Source organism: Diabrotica virgifera, chromosome 6 (assembly GCF_917563875.1).
Source record: "Diabrotica virgifera virgifera chromosome 6, PGI_DIABVI_V3a".
In the NCBI taxonomy this organism is placed as follows: Eukaryota; Metazoa; Arthropoda; class Insecta; order Coleoptera; family Chrysomelidae; genus Diabrotica; species Diabrotica virgifera.
Window position 1 is genome coordinate 149,024,138 of NC_065448.1, and position 13,159 is coordinate 149,037,296.

The 13,159-nt window shown below is 31.9% G+C and overlaps 1 protein-coding gene across 1 annotated transcript in view; it reads right to left on the reverse strand.

The window, feature by feature from the left end:
* Window positions 1-13,159, reverse strand: part of LOC114329182 (trafficking protein particle complex subunit 10) — a 143,603-nt gene that overhangs the window by 14,367 nt on the left and 116,077 nt on the right. Inside the window, exons 12-13 of the mRNA XM_028278205.2 lie at window positions 8,238-8,615; window positions 3,799-4,120 (exon numbers count right to left, since the gene is read on the reverse strand). Of these exons, the coding sequence (XP_028134006.1) occupies window positions 3,799-4,120; window positions 8,238-8,615 (700 nt within the window). The remainder of the gene's footprint in view (window positions 1-3,798; window positions 4,121-8,237; window positions 8,616-13,159) is intronic.

Consider the following 13,159-nt stretch of genomic DNA (forward strand, 5'->3'; position numbering starts at 1 on the left):
ATCAATCAAACAAAGTTCAACGAAACAAAAAACAAATACTGGCCAAACTATGATTCTATATTCACTGATGGATCAAAGTCAAAAGAATATACCAGTTGTGCCTTTTACCATTTTGAGGAAAATACTGACAAAAAATTTATTTTACCAAAGGAAGCTTCCATATACACTGCAGAACTAACAGCAATAGTGCAAGCTATGAAATACGTACTCGGCTCTAACCACGACAAATTTATAATATGTACGGACAGCAAAAGTGCAGTAGATAAACTTAAAAATGTTAAAATAAATAGATCAGTTAATCATATTGAAGCAAAAATCCTGTATTTACATAATGAGATACACATCAAGAATAAAGTCGTCATATATCTATGGGTAAAGGGACACGCAGGCATAACAGGTAATGAAATGGTGGATGCCTTAGCAAAAACAGCTCCAACATCAGGAGAAGAACTAAATCTTAAACTACCCCCGTCCGATTTATTCTTAAATCAAAGGAACAAAATAAATGAGATGTGGCAAAACCTATACAGTGCATCAACAACTGGAACAAACTTTTGTAAACACCAGCCAAGGATCCCAGAAAACCATGGTTTCACAAAATACCAAACAGAAACTTTGTCGCCACAATAAATCGAATACGTGCAAACCATGCACTAACACCTTATTATAAGCACAAAATAAAAATTACAGACGATCCACTGTGTAGTTGTGGTAAAATGGGTACATTGGTACATGTTTTACTTGAATGTTCAATAAATATTGTAAACATTAATAATCTATATAAAAACTTAATTCACTACAAGATAAACCTTCCAATAGACCTAAATTGTATTATTTTTTCAGGAAATAATAATATACTTTATGTACTTCATCAACACATCATAAACTGTAAACTAAAATTGTAAAATTACTAACCAATTTTGTAAGCAATTCTGCAAAACAAACTAAATGTAAAGCATTAGAGGAAAAAAAAAGTTAATACAAAAAAAAAAATAATAAAAAAAAAAAATTAAACCAAGTAAAAAAAAATGAACCAATTAAAAAAAAAACAAAAAAAAACAAAAAAAAAACAAAAAAAAAAACAAAAAAAAACAAAAAAAAAAACAAAAAAAAAAACAAAAAAAACAAAAAAAAAGAAAACAAAAAAAAATAAAAACATGCACACAAAGAGGGCTAAAACCTCCGCGGCTTTGAACCGGGTTGATGCTCTAGCGCGGAAGGAAAAAAAAAATTAAACACCTTACACTTTACTAATGCTACATATTACTAACAAAACAAATGAATACATCATGCTCAAGTTTGATACTATGAAACAATTTACACAAACTATTTATACAATATAACATAGTCTGGCTAATTGGTCCTCACCAAAGCCATAAATTCCACGAAAAAAAAAAAAAAAAAAAAGAATTTGAAAAAGAAGCGAAAAGATGCAAAATTGTTTTTCTTTATGTTCGACATTTTTCCAAATACATAGGTACATCAACTTTAGGCTGCTGTCAAAAATATATTAATGCCCGTATCGCGCTAAAATTTGACATGTATACTTAAAAAATGATATACATTCAGATGCAAAAAAAGCAATGGAGAAAATTTTGGTCAAATTTAAAGTATTTCAATTTTTTTATGTTTAGCCCTATTTTGATGATTTTTTTAGCACACTGTGTATAAATTTATAAATTTTAATTTAGTATAGTAAGTATTTTGATAAAATTTTATATTTGACTTATTGTACGGGGTTAATTAAAACGTGGTTTTTTATCCTAACTTTGAAACATCCTGTGGAATAATTCCGTTTGCGAATTTTCGTAAAACCTTATTTTTCGGTTGTAACCATGTCACACCATGTCTCCTAAGCATTGTGTTTTTTTTTGTTTTGTCAAAATATGCCTTGGTTCATTTTTTAGAGCCAAATGAATTTGCCACCCACATTTTAGGATTTTTTTAATAATGATTATTTTAGAGTTATTTTGTAATACGACGAGGTGGCTTTGGTGACTGTTATCATTATGTCATATTGACACTTAAATTTTGTTTACCTATGATTGATCATGGTTCTTAGTTCTTAGTGTCGAAGATTGTGCGTAAGCCGTTGCTCTGGTTGAAGTTGGGCGAAATTATGAATATGTGGCTAGACACTCATCGCTCTACCATCCAAAGGGTAGTGGAACGTTTTATACGAACTGGAAAACAAGCGTAAAGCGGGAAGTGGCAGGAAGCGCAAAACTACCGCTTTAGATGATCATTTTATACGAGTCAACGCTTTGCGGGATCGTCATTTAGCAGCAGTGCAAACAAGAAATCAGCTTTAAGAGGTTGGAGGCAATAATGTAAGTGTATTTACAGTTCGTCGAAGATTACATGAATTTGGTTTGCAAAGTTGCAGACCCGCAACTGGGCCCAAATTATTTCCACGGCACAGAGTGGCTAGACTACAATTTTCCAGGGAACATTTACATTGGAATTTAGGACAATGGAGCAACGTTATTTTTACGGATGAGTCGAAATACTGTCTTCACTCATCAGATGGGAGAGAACGAGTATGGCGTCGAACTGGAGAGAGATTTGCGGAGTGCGGTTTCAGTCCCCGCGTTAGTCATGGAGATGGTTCGGTGATGGTATGGGCAGGAATATCCCGAGAGGCGCACACTGAATTGGTATTTATTGAGGGTTCGTTGACTGCACACCGGTATATTGAGGAAATTTTAGCGAATCACGTAGTACTCTTTTCTCAATATATCGGCGATGATTTTCTATTAATGCAAGATAATGTTTAGAGGAATGTAATATTTAGAGGAAGTTGGTATTAATAAAATGAACTGGCCAGCGTGTTCGCCAGATCTGAACCCAATAGAGTACGTTTGGGACATGTTTGGCAGAAATATTAGAGGTCGCGAAGTCGCATCAGCCTCAATTAACGAACTTCGCTTGGCTCTAGAAGAGGAATGGGAAAACATCCAGCAAGATGATATTCGCAACCTCATAGACAGCATGAGGCGACGTGTACAGGCAGTTATAGAGGCTAGAGGAGGCAGTACAAAGTATTAAGCTATTTTTTAGTAGTTTTTCTTTGTTATTTGCGTACTTAGGTTAAGTTACATTTAAGTTGTTTTTTTATGTTTTGTTATTGTTATCATTGTTCATTAAAATCAAGATCATGTCGTTGCTTTTAATCATTATTTAAATACATTGCTTCTGGCATGACGATATGACAATCCTTCGATATCAGTCACCAAAGCCCCCATCGTCGTATTACAAATTAATACAAAAGATAATGGTAATAATAGGAAAAGTAAATTGTGGGTGCCAAAGTCATTTCGCTCCTAAACCTGAACCAATTTATATCTTCACATGAAACAAAAAACATAATACATAGAAGACATGATTGCAACCGAAAAACAAGGTTTTACGAAAATCCGCTAACGGAATTGATGTAACAAGATGTTTCAAAGTTAGGATACAAAACCACCTTTCGATTAACCCCGTATAATAAGTCAAATACAAAATTTTATTAGAAAACTCACTATACAAAATTAAAATTTATAAATTTTTACATAGTGTGCTAAAAAAATCATTAAAATAGAGCTAAAAATAAAAAACTGAAATACTTTTAATTTGACCAAAATTTTCTCCGTTGCGTTTTTTTTTGGATCTGAGTGTACTTTCTAGAACTAATGGTTTTTGTGAGATCGCAGAGCACCAATCGGCAAATTAAGTTACTTATCAGACCACCAGATAGTTTTATCACAGTCTCTTTCATTGTTGATATATTTGTGTTTAAAATATTTAATAACATACCTGTAGATCCAATCTCAGCCGGAATATACTTCGAAATCCTCACCAACGGAAGCGGCAGATGCCCACTTGTCAACGGCATAACCTCCAAAACGACGGTTTGGGATTTCTCTTGCAATTCAAATGATACTACCCCGGCAGTTCGACCGCAAACGGCCCACACGCTCTGCTCGGCCAATACTTCGTACATTATGGACTTGACGGACTCTGCTTGTGTCGGACATAAAGTGTTCTCGATGGTAAGGTGAAGGTGGCACACGATGCCCACTTTGCAAAACTCGCTTCCCTTGGCGGGCTCCACTGAAGTATCCAGAATATATAACGTCTGAAAATACGGTCATATTAATAAATCTATTGAGATGCTAGTCTGGACAGAAATTAAATTGCGACTGTCGATTTGTATCACTTAAAACATTCTAAATAAATTGTGATTGAAAATTATAAACAATGATGATGAGATATACAGAAAAAGATTTTTTACTTTTATTACTTTATTATTTTGACCTTATAACGATCTGAACGCAGAAAAGTCATAAAGGAAAAGAAAAACAGATGATCAGAACGATGATTATCCTTACGTGGACCAAGGCGAGACTTAGATGGTAATAATCCGATCGTGCATCAAGAAGATACAAGGGCTTGGTGCTCAAAGTCGGGAGCTGTATTAGGGGGGTATGGAGTTTTTTTTTTGCTTGAAAACGGCTTTGGCATAACCAATTAGCCAGACTTGTTTGTGTTTGATTGCAGATTCATAGTCATAAATTTCTTATTTCATAACGTAAGTAGGTACTACAATATTATTTTTTTGATACAACATATATTATATTTTTTTATTATATATTTTAATTTGTGGTAATCACTTTTTTTACTTCTATTTTTTTTCTTATTTTTTTTACCTTTTTTTTATTTTTCTTTTCTTTTTTTGTTTCTATTTTTGGTTTTTTGTTATTATTATTTTATTATATGTTCTTTTTTTTATATATTATTTTTTCTTTTTAATTTTTTCACATCAAATTAACAAATTATTCCTAGTTTACAACTTGTATTTACATAATTTAACAACATTTTAAATTTTTTAATTCCTTATAAAGGTCGTTTATGTTATTTATCTGTAAATGTAAATGACATTCTATTATGACATGTGTTAGAGGGTATGGAGTTGCTTAATAGAAAATAACAGATAATTGACAGGTAGATAACAATTAGCTAATAGTTTGGCAATTTGACAATCAGCACAATCATAGGGCGTCAATAAATCTTAACCATATTCATCAAATCAAATTTTAAAATAAATCATATCAGAAGATTAAACCAGCAACACTGATAAAAATTAACATGTTTACTTACATGCTGTAAAAAAAATTATATCTTCAATAAAATGAAACCATTATAAAGAAATCATAACTTAAAAAAATGTATTTATTTAATGCTCAAAAAAATAAGACACATACTACATAAAAAATCTTATGCATTGCGGCCCTTAATTAACTCTACGTATATGATAATTAAAAAAGTGAATACTACTTCTTATACTTCATAAACAATGATTTAATGAATTACATAAATAAAAACTTTGGGCTGCAACCTTTTGGTTTACTAAAAATAACACATATTCTACTCGTAATATAAAAAATTACTTAACAATAATTACAAAAAAATGTATTCATAAAATAAATTAAGTTTTTTGAAGTTATACTTCTTTAGACGCGATTGAGAGTTAATTTTTATTATCCTGGGCGCATGCGCACAGACAGTATGGAGTTCGTGGCTAAATCCAAAGAACTAAATCTTTCAAGTTATGTATGTATCAGTGCAAAAAAGGTGTGGAAGGAATATATTAGTGTTTTTAGTAAATATATTTATTATAATTGTTGTGTCTTTGGATTTGTCTTCCTCGGGAGTAAGAGAATAAGTATTATTAAAACGTTTTTATATTTATATGTACTTCACTTTGTCTATTTGTTACCGTGATTTGTCATTATGTCCGAGAAACCACATAAACAGTGCCGTCCTGGGTCATTGGTAGATGGTTTCAAACCGTTTGAAACTGATGCTAGAACAAACATATTGTTTCCCACATTTCTCCTATTTCCTTAAATAAATAAGTGAATAGATAGCAGACTTTGAATTTGGTTGCCATGGATACGTTACGGTACGTCACCTTGACAGCCGTAAATTCTAAAATTGTTGTGCTGGTGTGGAACATAAGTTTTCAGGCAATTGGGCTTTTATAGACACCCTCATTGGGGAAATCGGCCTGAACTTATGCTAAATTGAACTTGGGCATATCGTAGTGTTGCTGTAGGTACATTGTCTGTAGTTGTCAAGTTCACACCGTATGATACGGGACCTATTTCCAAGTCACAATGTTAGATAGATGCCGTGACGATTCCTTGAAGCGATTCTGAAGGAAAAGAACATCAGGTATGTCTAATTCGATTTCTTAAGCACTGCAATAAGTGCATTGTTGATTTCCGAGCTTTTTATTTATTAGTTTCTGAGAGTTGTTATTTTTCTATTGCAGTTATTACGCCTTAAACCACAAAATAGATAGGGGTAGATAGTACCTAGTTATTGGTGGAAATACTCTGTGGGAAGTAGAAGAGTTTTTTTTATATGTACCCCCTTGAAAACCCTTCTGGCCAAAGGTTAGTATAAGATCTTCTGTTGTTTTCTTATTTATTAGTTGTTACAGAATTTGAAGCGTTGTTCTGACGTCATTTTGAAGAATTTTACATTAATTTACAGTTTTAGTTTTTTTTTTCTTATTTGACATTGCTACTAAAATAGAATTATTTCTCTGACGTCATTTTCAGTGAGTTTTTAGTTTTTATTTTTGTTAATTTATTAGTTGCTGTAGTAGTAGACGTCATTTTGACAATTTAGGTTAACTTATTAGTTTTAGATTTAGTTTTATAAATTATGATACTGCAAATACAAGGAGATATTCTAATACTATTTTTCTCTTTTAGGGTTTCCGTTTATTTACAATTACTTCTTTTAGTTTTTCGTTTCGTTTTGTTCGCATTGTTTTGATTACGTCGTTGGATACCTCACTGTAGATTTAAGGATTTTTAATAATTTATTTTTTTATGCGTTTATATTCATTAGCCTTTATTAATTTTAGTTTATTTGTGAGTAGTACCTAGTGCGTTTTCGGTTTGTTATACTGGTTTATGTTTTACAGCGGTTGCGCCTGAGCTCACGCGACGCTTATAATTTTCGGTTAATTTTGAGGGCTAGAAGCCCTATTTGCTTTGTCGCAACTAGTTACTAGGTAGGTTATCGTTTTGGTTGTTCAATATTATTATATTTGTTCATTTTATTTATTTACTTTTTGTTAATTTTGCATATTTACGGACTAAATTTATTTATTATTTATTTATTTATTATTAATAGATAATTTATACGTGAGGTACCGCTTAATTCCATTTGTTCCATACACCACATGATTTGTACTGCAACAATTTGGTAGGTTTGGAGTTGCAGTCTACTATAGGCGTGGGCCGTGGGACAAATCTGCCTGGCGCCCAGTTAACATCTACATTAAGGTTGAAAGAGGTCTCAACGAACCCCCCCCCCCCCCCCCCATTGAGCATAGCTCAACTAGGCTACGCCTTTGTTGTCATCCGACAATCGGTGTAGCAACGTAGCGTCTGCGCACGAGCGGCGAGGCGTTACAATAGAAGTATAACTTCTTACGTGCGTACAAAGTACATACACATTCTTTTTTTTTCAATATAATTGTCTTTATTTAATTATTATAGAAATAATTTATATCGCACATAATAAAAGGGGTCATTAACTACTGAATGACCTCATAAATTAAACCGACGAACTGTCAAAAGCACATACGGCAAATTAGCAGGTCGGCGGATGCCAACACCAAAGAAAACAAGGGCGCATTACCCTCAGTAGTAACAGTACTATGAGAATTGCAGAATAAAGGGCAAGCCCGATGAGTAAACGTGCCAAATAAAAAACCCAACTGATGATGGGTATTTCACTATAAAAACAAATTAACGTCACCATCTATTTCGACGAAGAACTGAGAAATACCTCAAATCGTGGCTGTTTGACAATTTGTAGTCTCGGTAAGTAAATGAAAAAAAAAACAATATACGCGTTGCAAGGGCTTATTGAAAGAAATGATTTTAGTTCACACACACACACAACGAGAAAATTACCCAGACGTTTTTAATCATAAGAGGGAGATTTGAAAGCAAGATGTGTCTAGGCAATAAAAACTGTCTACACACTTAAAAATAGTTATCGAGTATAAGTGCACCATTCTTTCCACTAGACTAAACAATAAAACCATATTACTAGCCAGATGTGTACAGGTCTGAACAAAATTTTAAAATCAAGAAAAAAATGAACATGCTACAACGCAATCAATCACGAATTGACGTTGTCTTCAAATAATACAGCTAACAACTTACCTGATAGTCGGCGATTTCAAAAAAATATTGAAACAGCTTGTTGCTCCCCGTTTGCTTGTCAAAATTGTAGATAAGTGAAAATTCGGCTTTGATTAGAGCGTCCATCTCCGACGTTAAAAACATCTCCCATATATAAGAATTATTCGACCCGTTTGAGATAATTTGACTAGATAGACAGTTTCTTTCGACCAATTCGCAAACTCCCCCGACGTTCAAGTTGACTCCCCGAGCTACTAGATTGTCGCACTGGCCTGTCACCGTTACCTGGACGAATTTTTTGGTTAGAACGGTGAACAGCTTCCAAGAGGACGTTAGCGGAGGAGTGAAACTGAGCACTACTACTATGGGCTTCGTCGTCCATGGCACGTGGATGGTAACCTAGAATTAGCAATGTCTAGTTATGTCTAATTTTGCATATACAGTATTAAATATGTACAACAAAACTTTCATTTCACCGAAACAGATAACAGACAACGAGTTGCTACAGTTTATACCAAACTCATACTACAGTGCGTCATTTTGACGTCATATAGAATTTTAAGAATGTTGCAAATCATTGCATGATATTGTACTTTACTTACTTGACAATTGCCAGAATATTTATATTTATATTTAAGTAGGTATGCATGCTAATAAAAAGAGAAAGAAGAAAAAGATATTTATATAAATTTTACAAATAATTATATATTTGCCTGAATAGTAATTTAAAATATTTTAATAAAAAAATAAATAAATATAAATAAAATTTTCACTATAAAAAAATGTCGACACATATACTAATCTAGAATGACAATAATTGTAATTTTACCCCTTGACATTGTGAAAGTATGCAACTACTGTCAACGAATAGGTACATAAATTTATGAGTTCTATGTATATTAATCACAGACGTACGTTTTTTTTTCTGTCACTTGTAACGTTTACGTTTTCCCAGTGTAGATTTTGGTCTAGTTCCCCTTCATTTCACGCTTTTATCTTCACTGATTAGATCTTAGAGTCCCTATCGGCGTGTTTTTCTTAGAAACACATATGTGCTATCTATAGAGTCGAACGTTAGACTTTAATAGCTTTCTGGTGAATGATATGGGCCTTGCATCCCATAACTCATCTTAAGTATTAGATTTGCTAAGCCCTTTTACGATTGGATTTATAAGGAAATCTGTTCTTGAATATCTCTCACAGTTTTCCATAATTTTGATTGGTTCAAAACCCCACCACTAACAAAGGACGCCAAAGGTTCATAAAAACCACAAATTCTCAAAATTCTGCATCATTTGTGAGTTGAGTTAATATAGTGCAGTCATGTGATTTCCAGTGGCCATAGGTCTGGTAGACCCGACTTGTGTCGGTAAGTTTAAAAAAAAAACAATCTTTTATAAATGCCTCCAATACAATTGCGTTATTCTATTTTTTAAAGGGTCCACCTTCCACCTAAGTTTGCATTATGCATTATTAGCGCTGTTCTTCTCTCGACTGTATCTATAGTCGAATTTCTTCGTATTCATCGTTAGCGCCTCATGGGCCAGCCGGCCTACGAAGGGAGCATTTCTCTACCTGTTTGAGTGAGTGAACTATTTTGGTTTATTTTTGTTTGCCTGAGATAACATAGCTACCATAAATATGTTATTTGCATAAAGTTGAGAGACCTACTTAATATATGAGGTCATTGCCGTTTTGGATAAAAAATAAATATAGACATTTACTTTCGCATAAATTTCTAATGCAAGATTATATAGGCGTTTTCGCTTAATGTTTTTGACATTTACAGTGAATTTGAAGTATGTTTTTATATAGTTAATTTCTTTAATTAACGTTATGCGATTTCTGTTGTTAGAGTATAATTTAGTCTTATCGAGACAAAAAGGCCTTTTTTTACTATATTTAGAAATGGACGAAATATGACTAATTATGATCTTTTTATAGATAAGCTTTTTTAAGAAACTATTTTACTTTTCTATATTTTTAAACTTTATAGATGTTTATTAACTTCAGTTAATTCCATTTTTAAATAGTGAGTCACAATCGTCCATTTATCAATTTTTTTACGTGTGTGTAAATGCAATTTGTTAACCATGTTTAAATGATTATTTTTTAATTTTTATTTTTGTGGCTAACGTTTTTACCTTTCTTTTATGTATATTATGTGAATATTAAGATTCCATTGAGTTTTTAATAAATGTTTTATTGAAGTGTACGATGTGGTATTTTATTTAATTTTACTTACAGCTCAAGATTAGTACATTGTGTTGGAGAAATAAATTCCCAACATTAATATTTAGTAAAACTATATTTTGTTTCAATATTTTATTTAGTGGTTTGCGCCTTGTGTACACTTCACAAAGATGTTTCTATGTTTTTATGTTCTATAATTCAAAGTGTACACAAAGGCGCAATATTCAAAAAAAAAGTTCGTTGCCAAGGTGTTGTTATATAGAATAATAAGATAATAAAAAACGGGAAAGTAGGGCGTGTGTCCGATCCCACACAAAAATTACTTTAATACCAAAAGTTTGTGTTATTGTAATAAAATATTAGTTGTGAAAAGTGTCTTTAGTCATTCCTAGCTTCAGAAGTGTAAAACCAGTGTAAAATTATTTCCTTGGTGTTGCAAAAATCCAACATCAAGTTTGATCCAGTCGAGCCGGAAATAAAAAGAAGCTAGGAATTACTCAATTTCCAGAAGGTAAGAAACACACCTAATAAAAAAAAAGAAGAAATTATTGAACAAAAAAGAAATTATTAGAAAAGAAATTACAAAAAAGAAAAATCATTAAAAAATTAATTTTTTAAAACGTCAAGCTATACAATAGCGCCATCTATGTAAAAGAGGGCGAACGACCGACGTCGAATGGTTATCAAGCGATCGAGAGAAATAATCGATGTTTTATGAAATCGATCATATATGAAGTGACAGAAAACTGACATTGACAGTGAATACAAAATTAAATAAATTGACTGTTTGTGTTTTGGTTTGTAAATAATCGTCAACATTTTTGTTATTTTGATATTTAAAATAGTTTTTTTTACCTTTTAAGTTTTAGGTAGATTCATATAAAAAAAAAAAAAATGCCCGCTAAAAAGGATATTGAAATGCTAAAAACTAAAAAATCTCAAGAAATTCAGTCTATTAAAACTATTACAAGGTTTGTTGAAAAACATTTGGACAAAGAAATTTCTGAATTAATAATTAATCAATTACAAACTAGGAAAGACTTACTAATAGAAAATTTTAATAAACTTCAAGATCTTCATTGTGAAATTTTATGTTGTGAACAGGGGTATGCAGATTCCATTGATAATATTAGAGAGGAATACTTTGACACATTAGCTAAAATTAATAGTCAACTCTCAAAAACAGTAATACAGAGCGTAAGTACTAATCCACAAGATGTAAATAATTCTTTTTATTCTTCAAATATTCCACGAATAGAAATTCCTTGTTATGACGGCAAAGATTTAACAAGTTATAGACCTTTTATAGATTTATTTCTAGCTGTTTTTGATAGAAATAAGTCACTGCAAAATGTTGAAAAACTTTTTCATTTAAAGAATCATTTGGAAGGAGAGGCAAGAAGCCTAATAAATGATCTACCTCTAACAAATGACTCTTATAATGATGCATTGAGAATGTTAGATAACCGTTATAACAATGAAACAATATTAATAAATTCTCACATTTATTCACTACTTGACATTCCCTCCATTCAAAAAGGAACTTCCACCGCCTTACGTGAGTTCATTAGTAAAGTGAGACAGCAGTTAGGTGCACTAAAAAACTTAAAGCAACCCGTAGAAAGTTGGGATATGATCCTTATTTGCATTTTAACTAAAAAACTAGATCACTATACTAATAGATCATTTCAAATTGATAGGGACAACTCAAAATTGCCAAATTTAAAAGATTTCTTATCTTATATTGAAAATAGGGCTACATCTTTAGAAACTGTAACCACTCCAGATAAAAAATGTAGCACTAACAAAGAAAGGTATCAAAAAACTCACTTGGCTACAAGTAAAGTCAAATTAGAAACCAGGTGTAGCTTTTGTTCATCCTCAGGCCATAAAATTTATAATTGTTCCAGTTTCAAATCTGTTTCAGTAAATGATAGAGTGTCTTTTATAGACAGTCATAAGGCTTGTCGAATTTGTTTGAATAATCATCCTGGTAGGTGTAAAATGAGTTTCAGGTGTTCAGTTTGTCGAAAAGAACATAATTCTCTTCTGCATGTGGACAGACAAACTCCATTAGACAGCACTGGACAGGGTAACAGTGGTAATGCAGACGATAGGGTGACTACATTTGGTTCAATAAATGAAAACATTAATAATGTTCTGTTACCAACAGTGAAGGTAAAAATTAGAACAAAAAGGGGTGATTATATCACTGCCAGAGGTCTCCTGGATACAGGATCTCAAATATCATTAGTAACAAGTAGATTGGTAAGTAAATTAAACTTAAAAACATTTAATAATAATGTCAATATCTTAGGTATTTCTGAGAATATTACCAATGTGCAAAAGGCTGTAAATTTAAAAATTGAGTCATGTGTGTTTGATTATAGCACAAATATAAAATGTTCTGTGGTTGATAAAATTACTAGTGATATACCACAAACAAATTTCAATGTTTTAAATTTAAATATTCCTAAAAATATTAAATTGTCTGATGATGACTTCAATAAATCTGGCACAATTGATATATTGTTTGGGGCAAATATTTCATTTCATATTTTGCTCTCCGATAAAATACAAGTAGACCAGATTATATTACAAAATACTCTATTTGGGTTCATAGTTAGTGGTTCTGCTCCATCACTACAAATTTGTAATTTTTCTGCTTTTCATTTAAGCATGAAAAATAATTTAGAAAATATTGTTTCTCAATTTTGGGAAACCGAGAAGGTTCCAGAAATTTTTCCGGA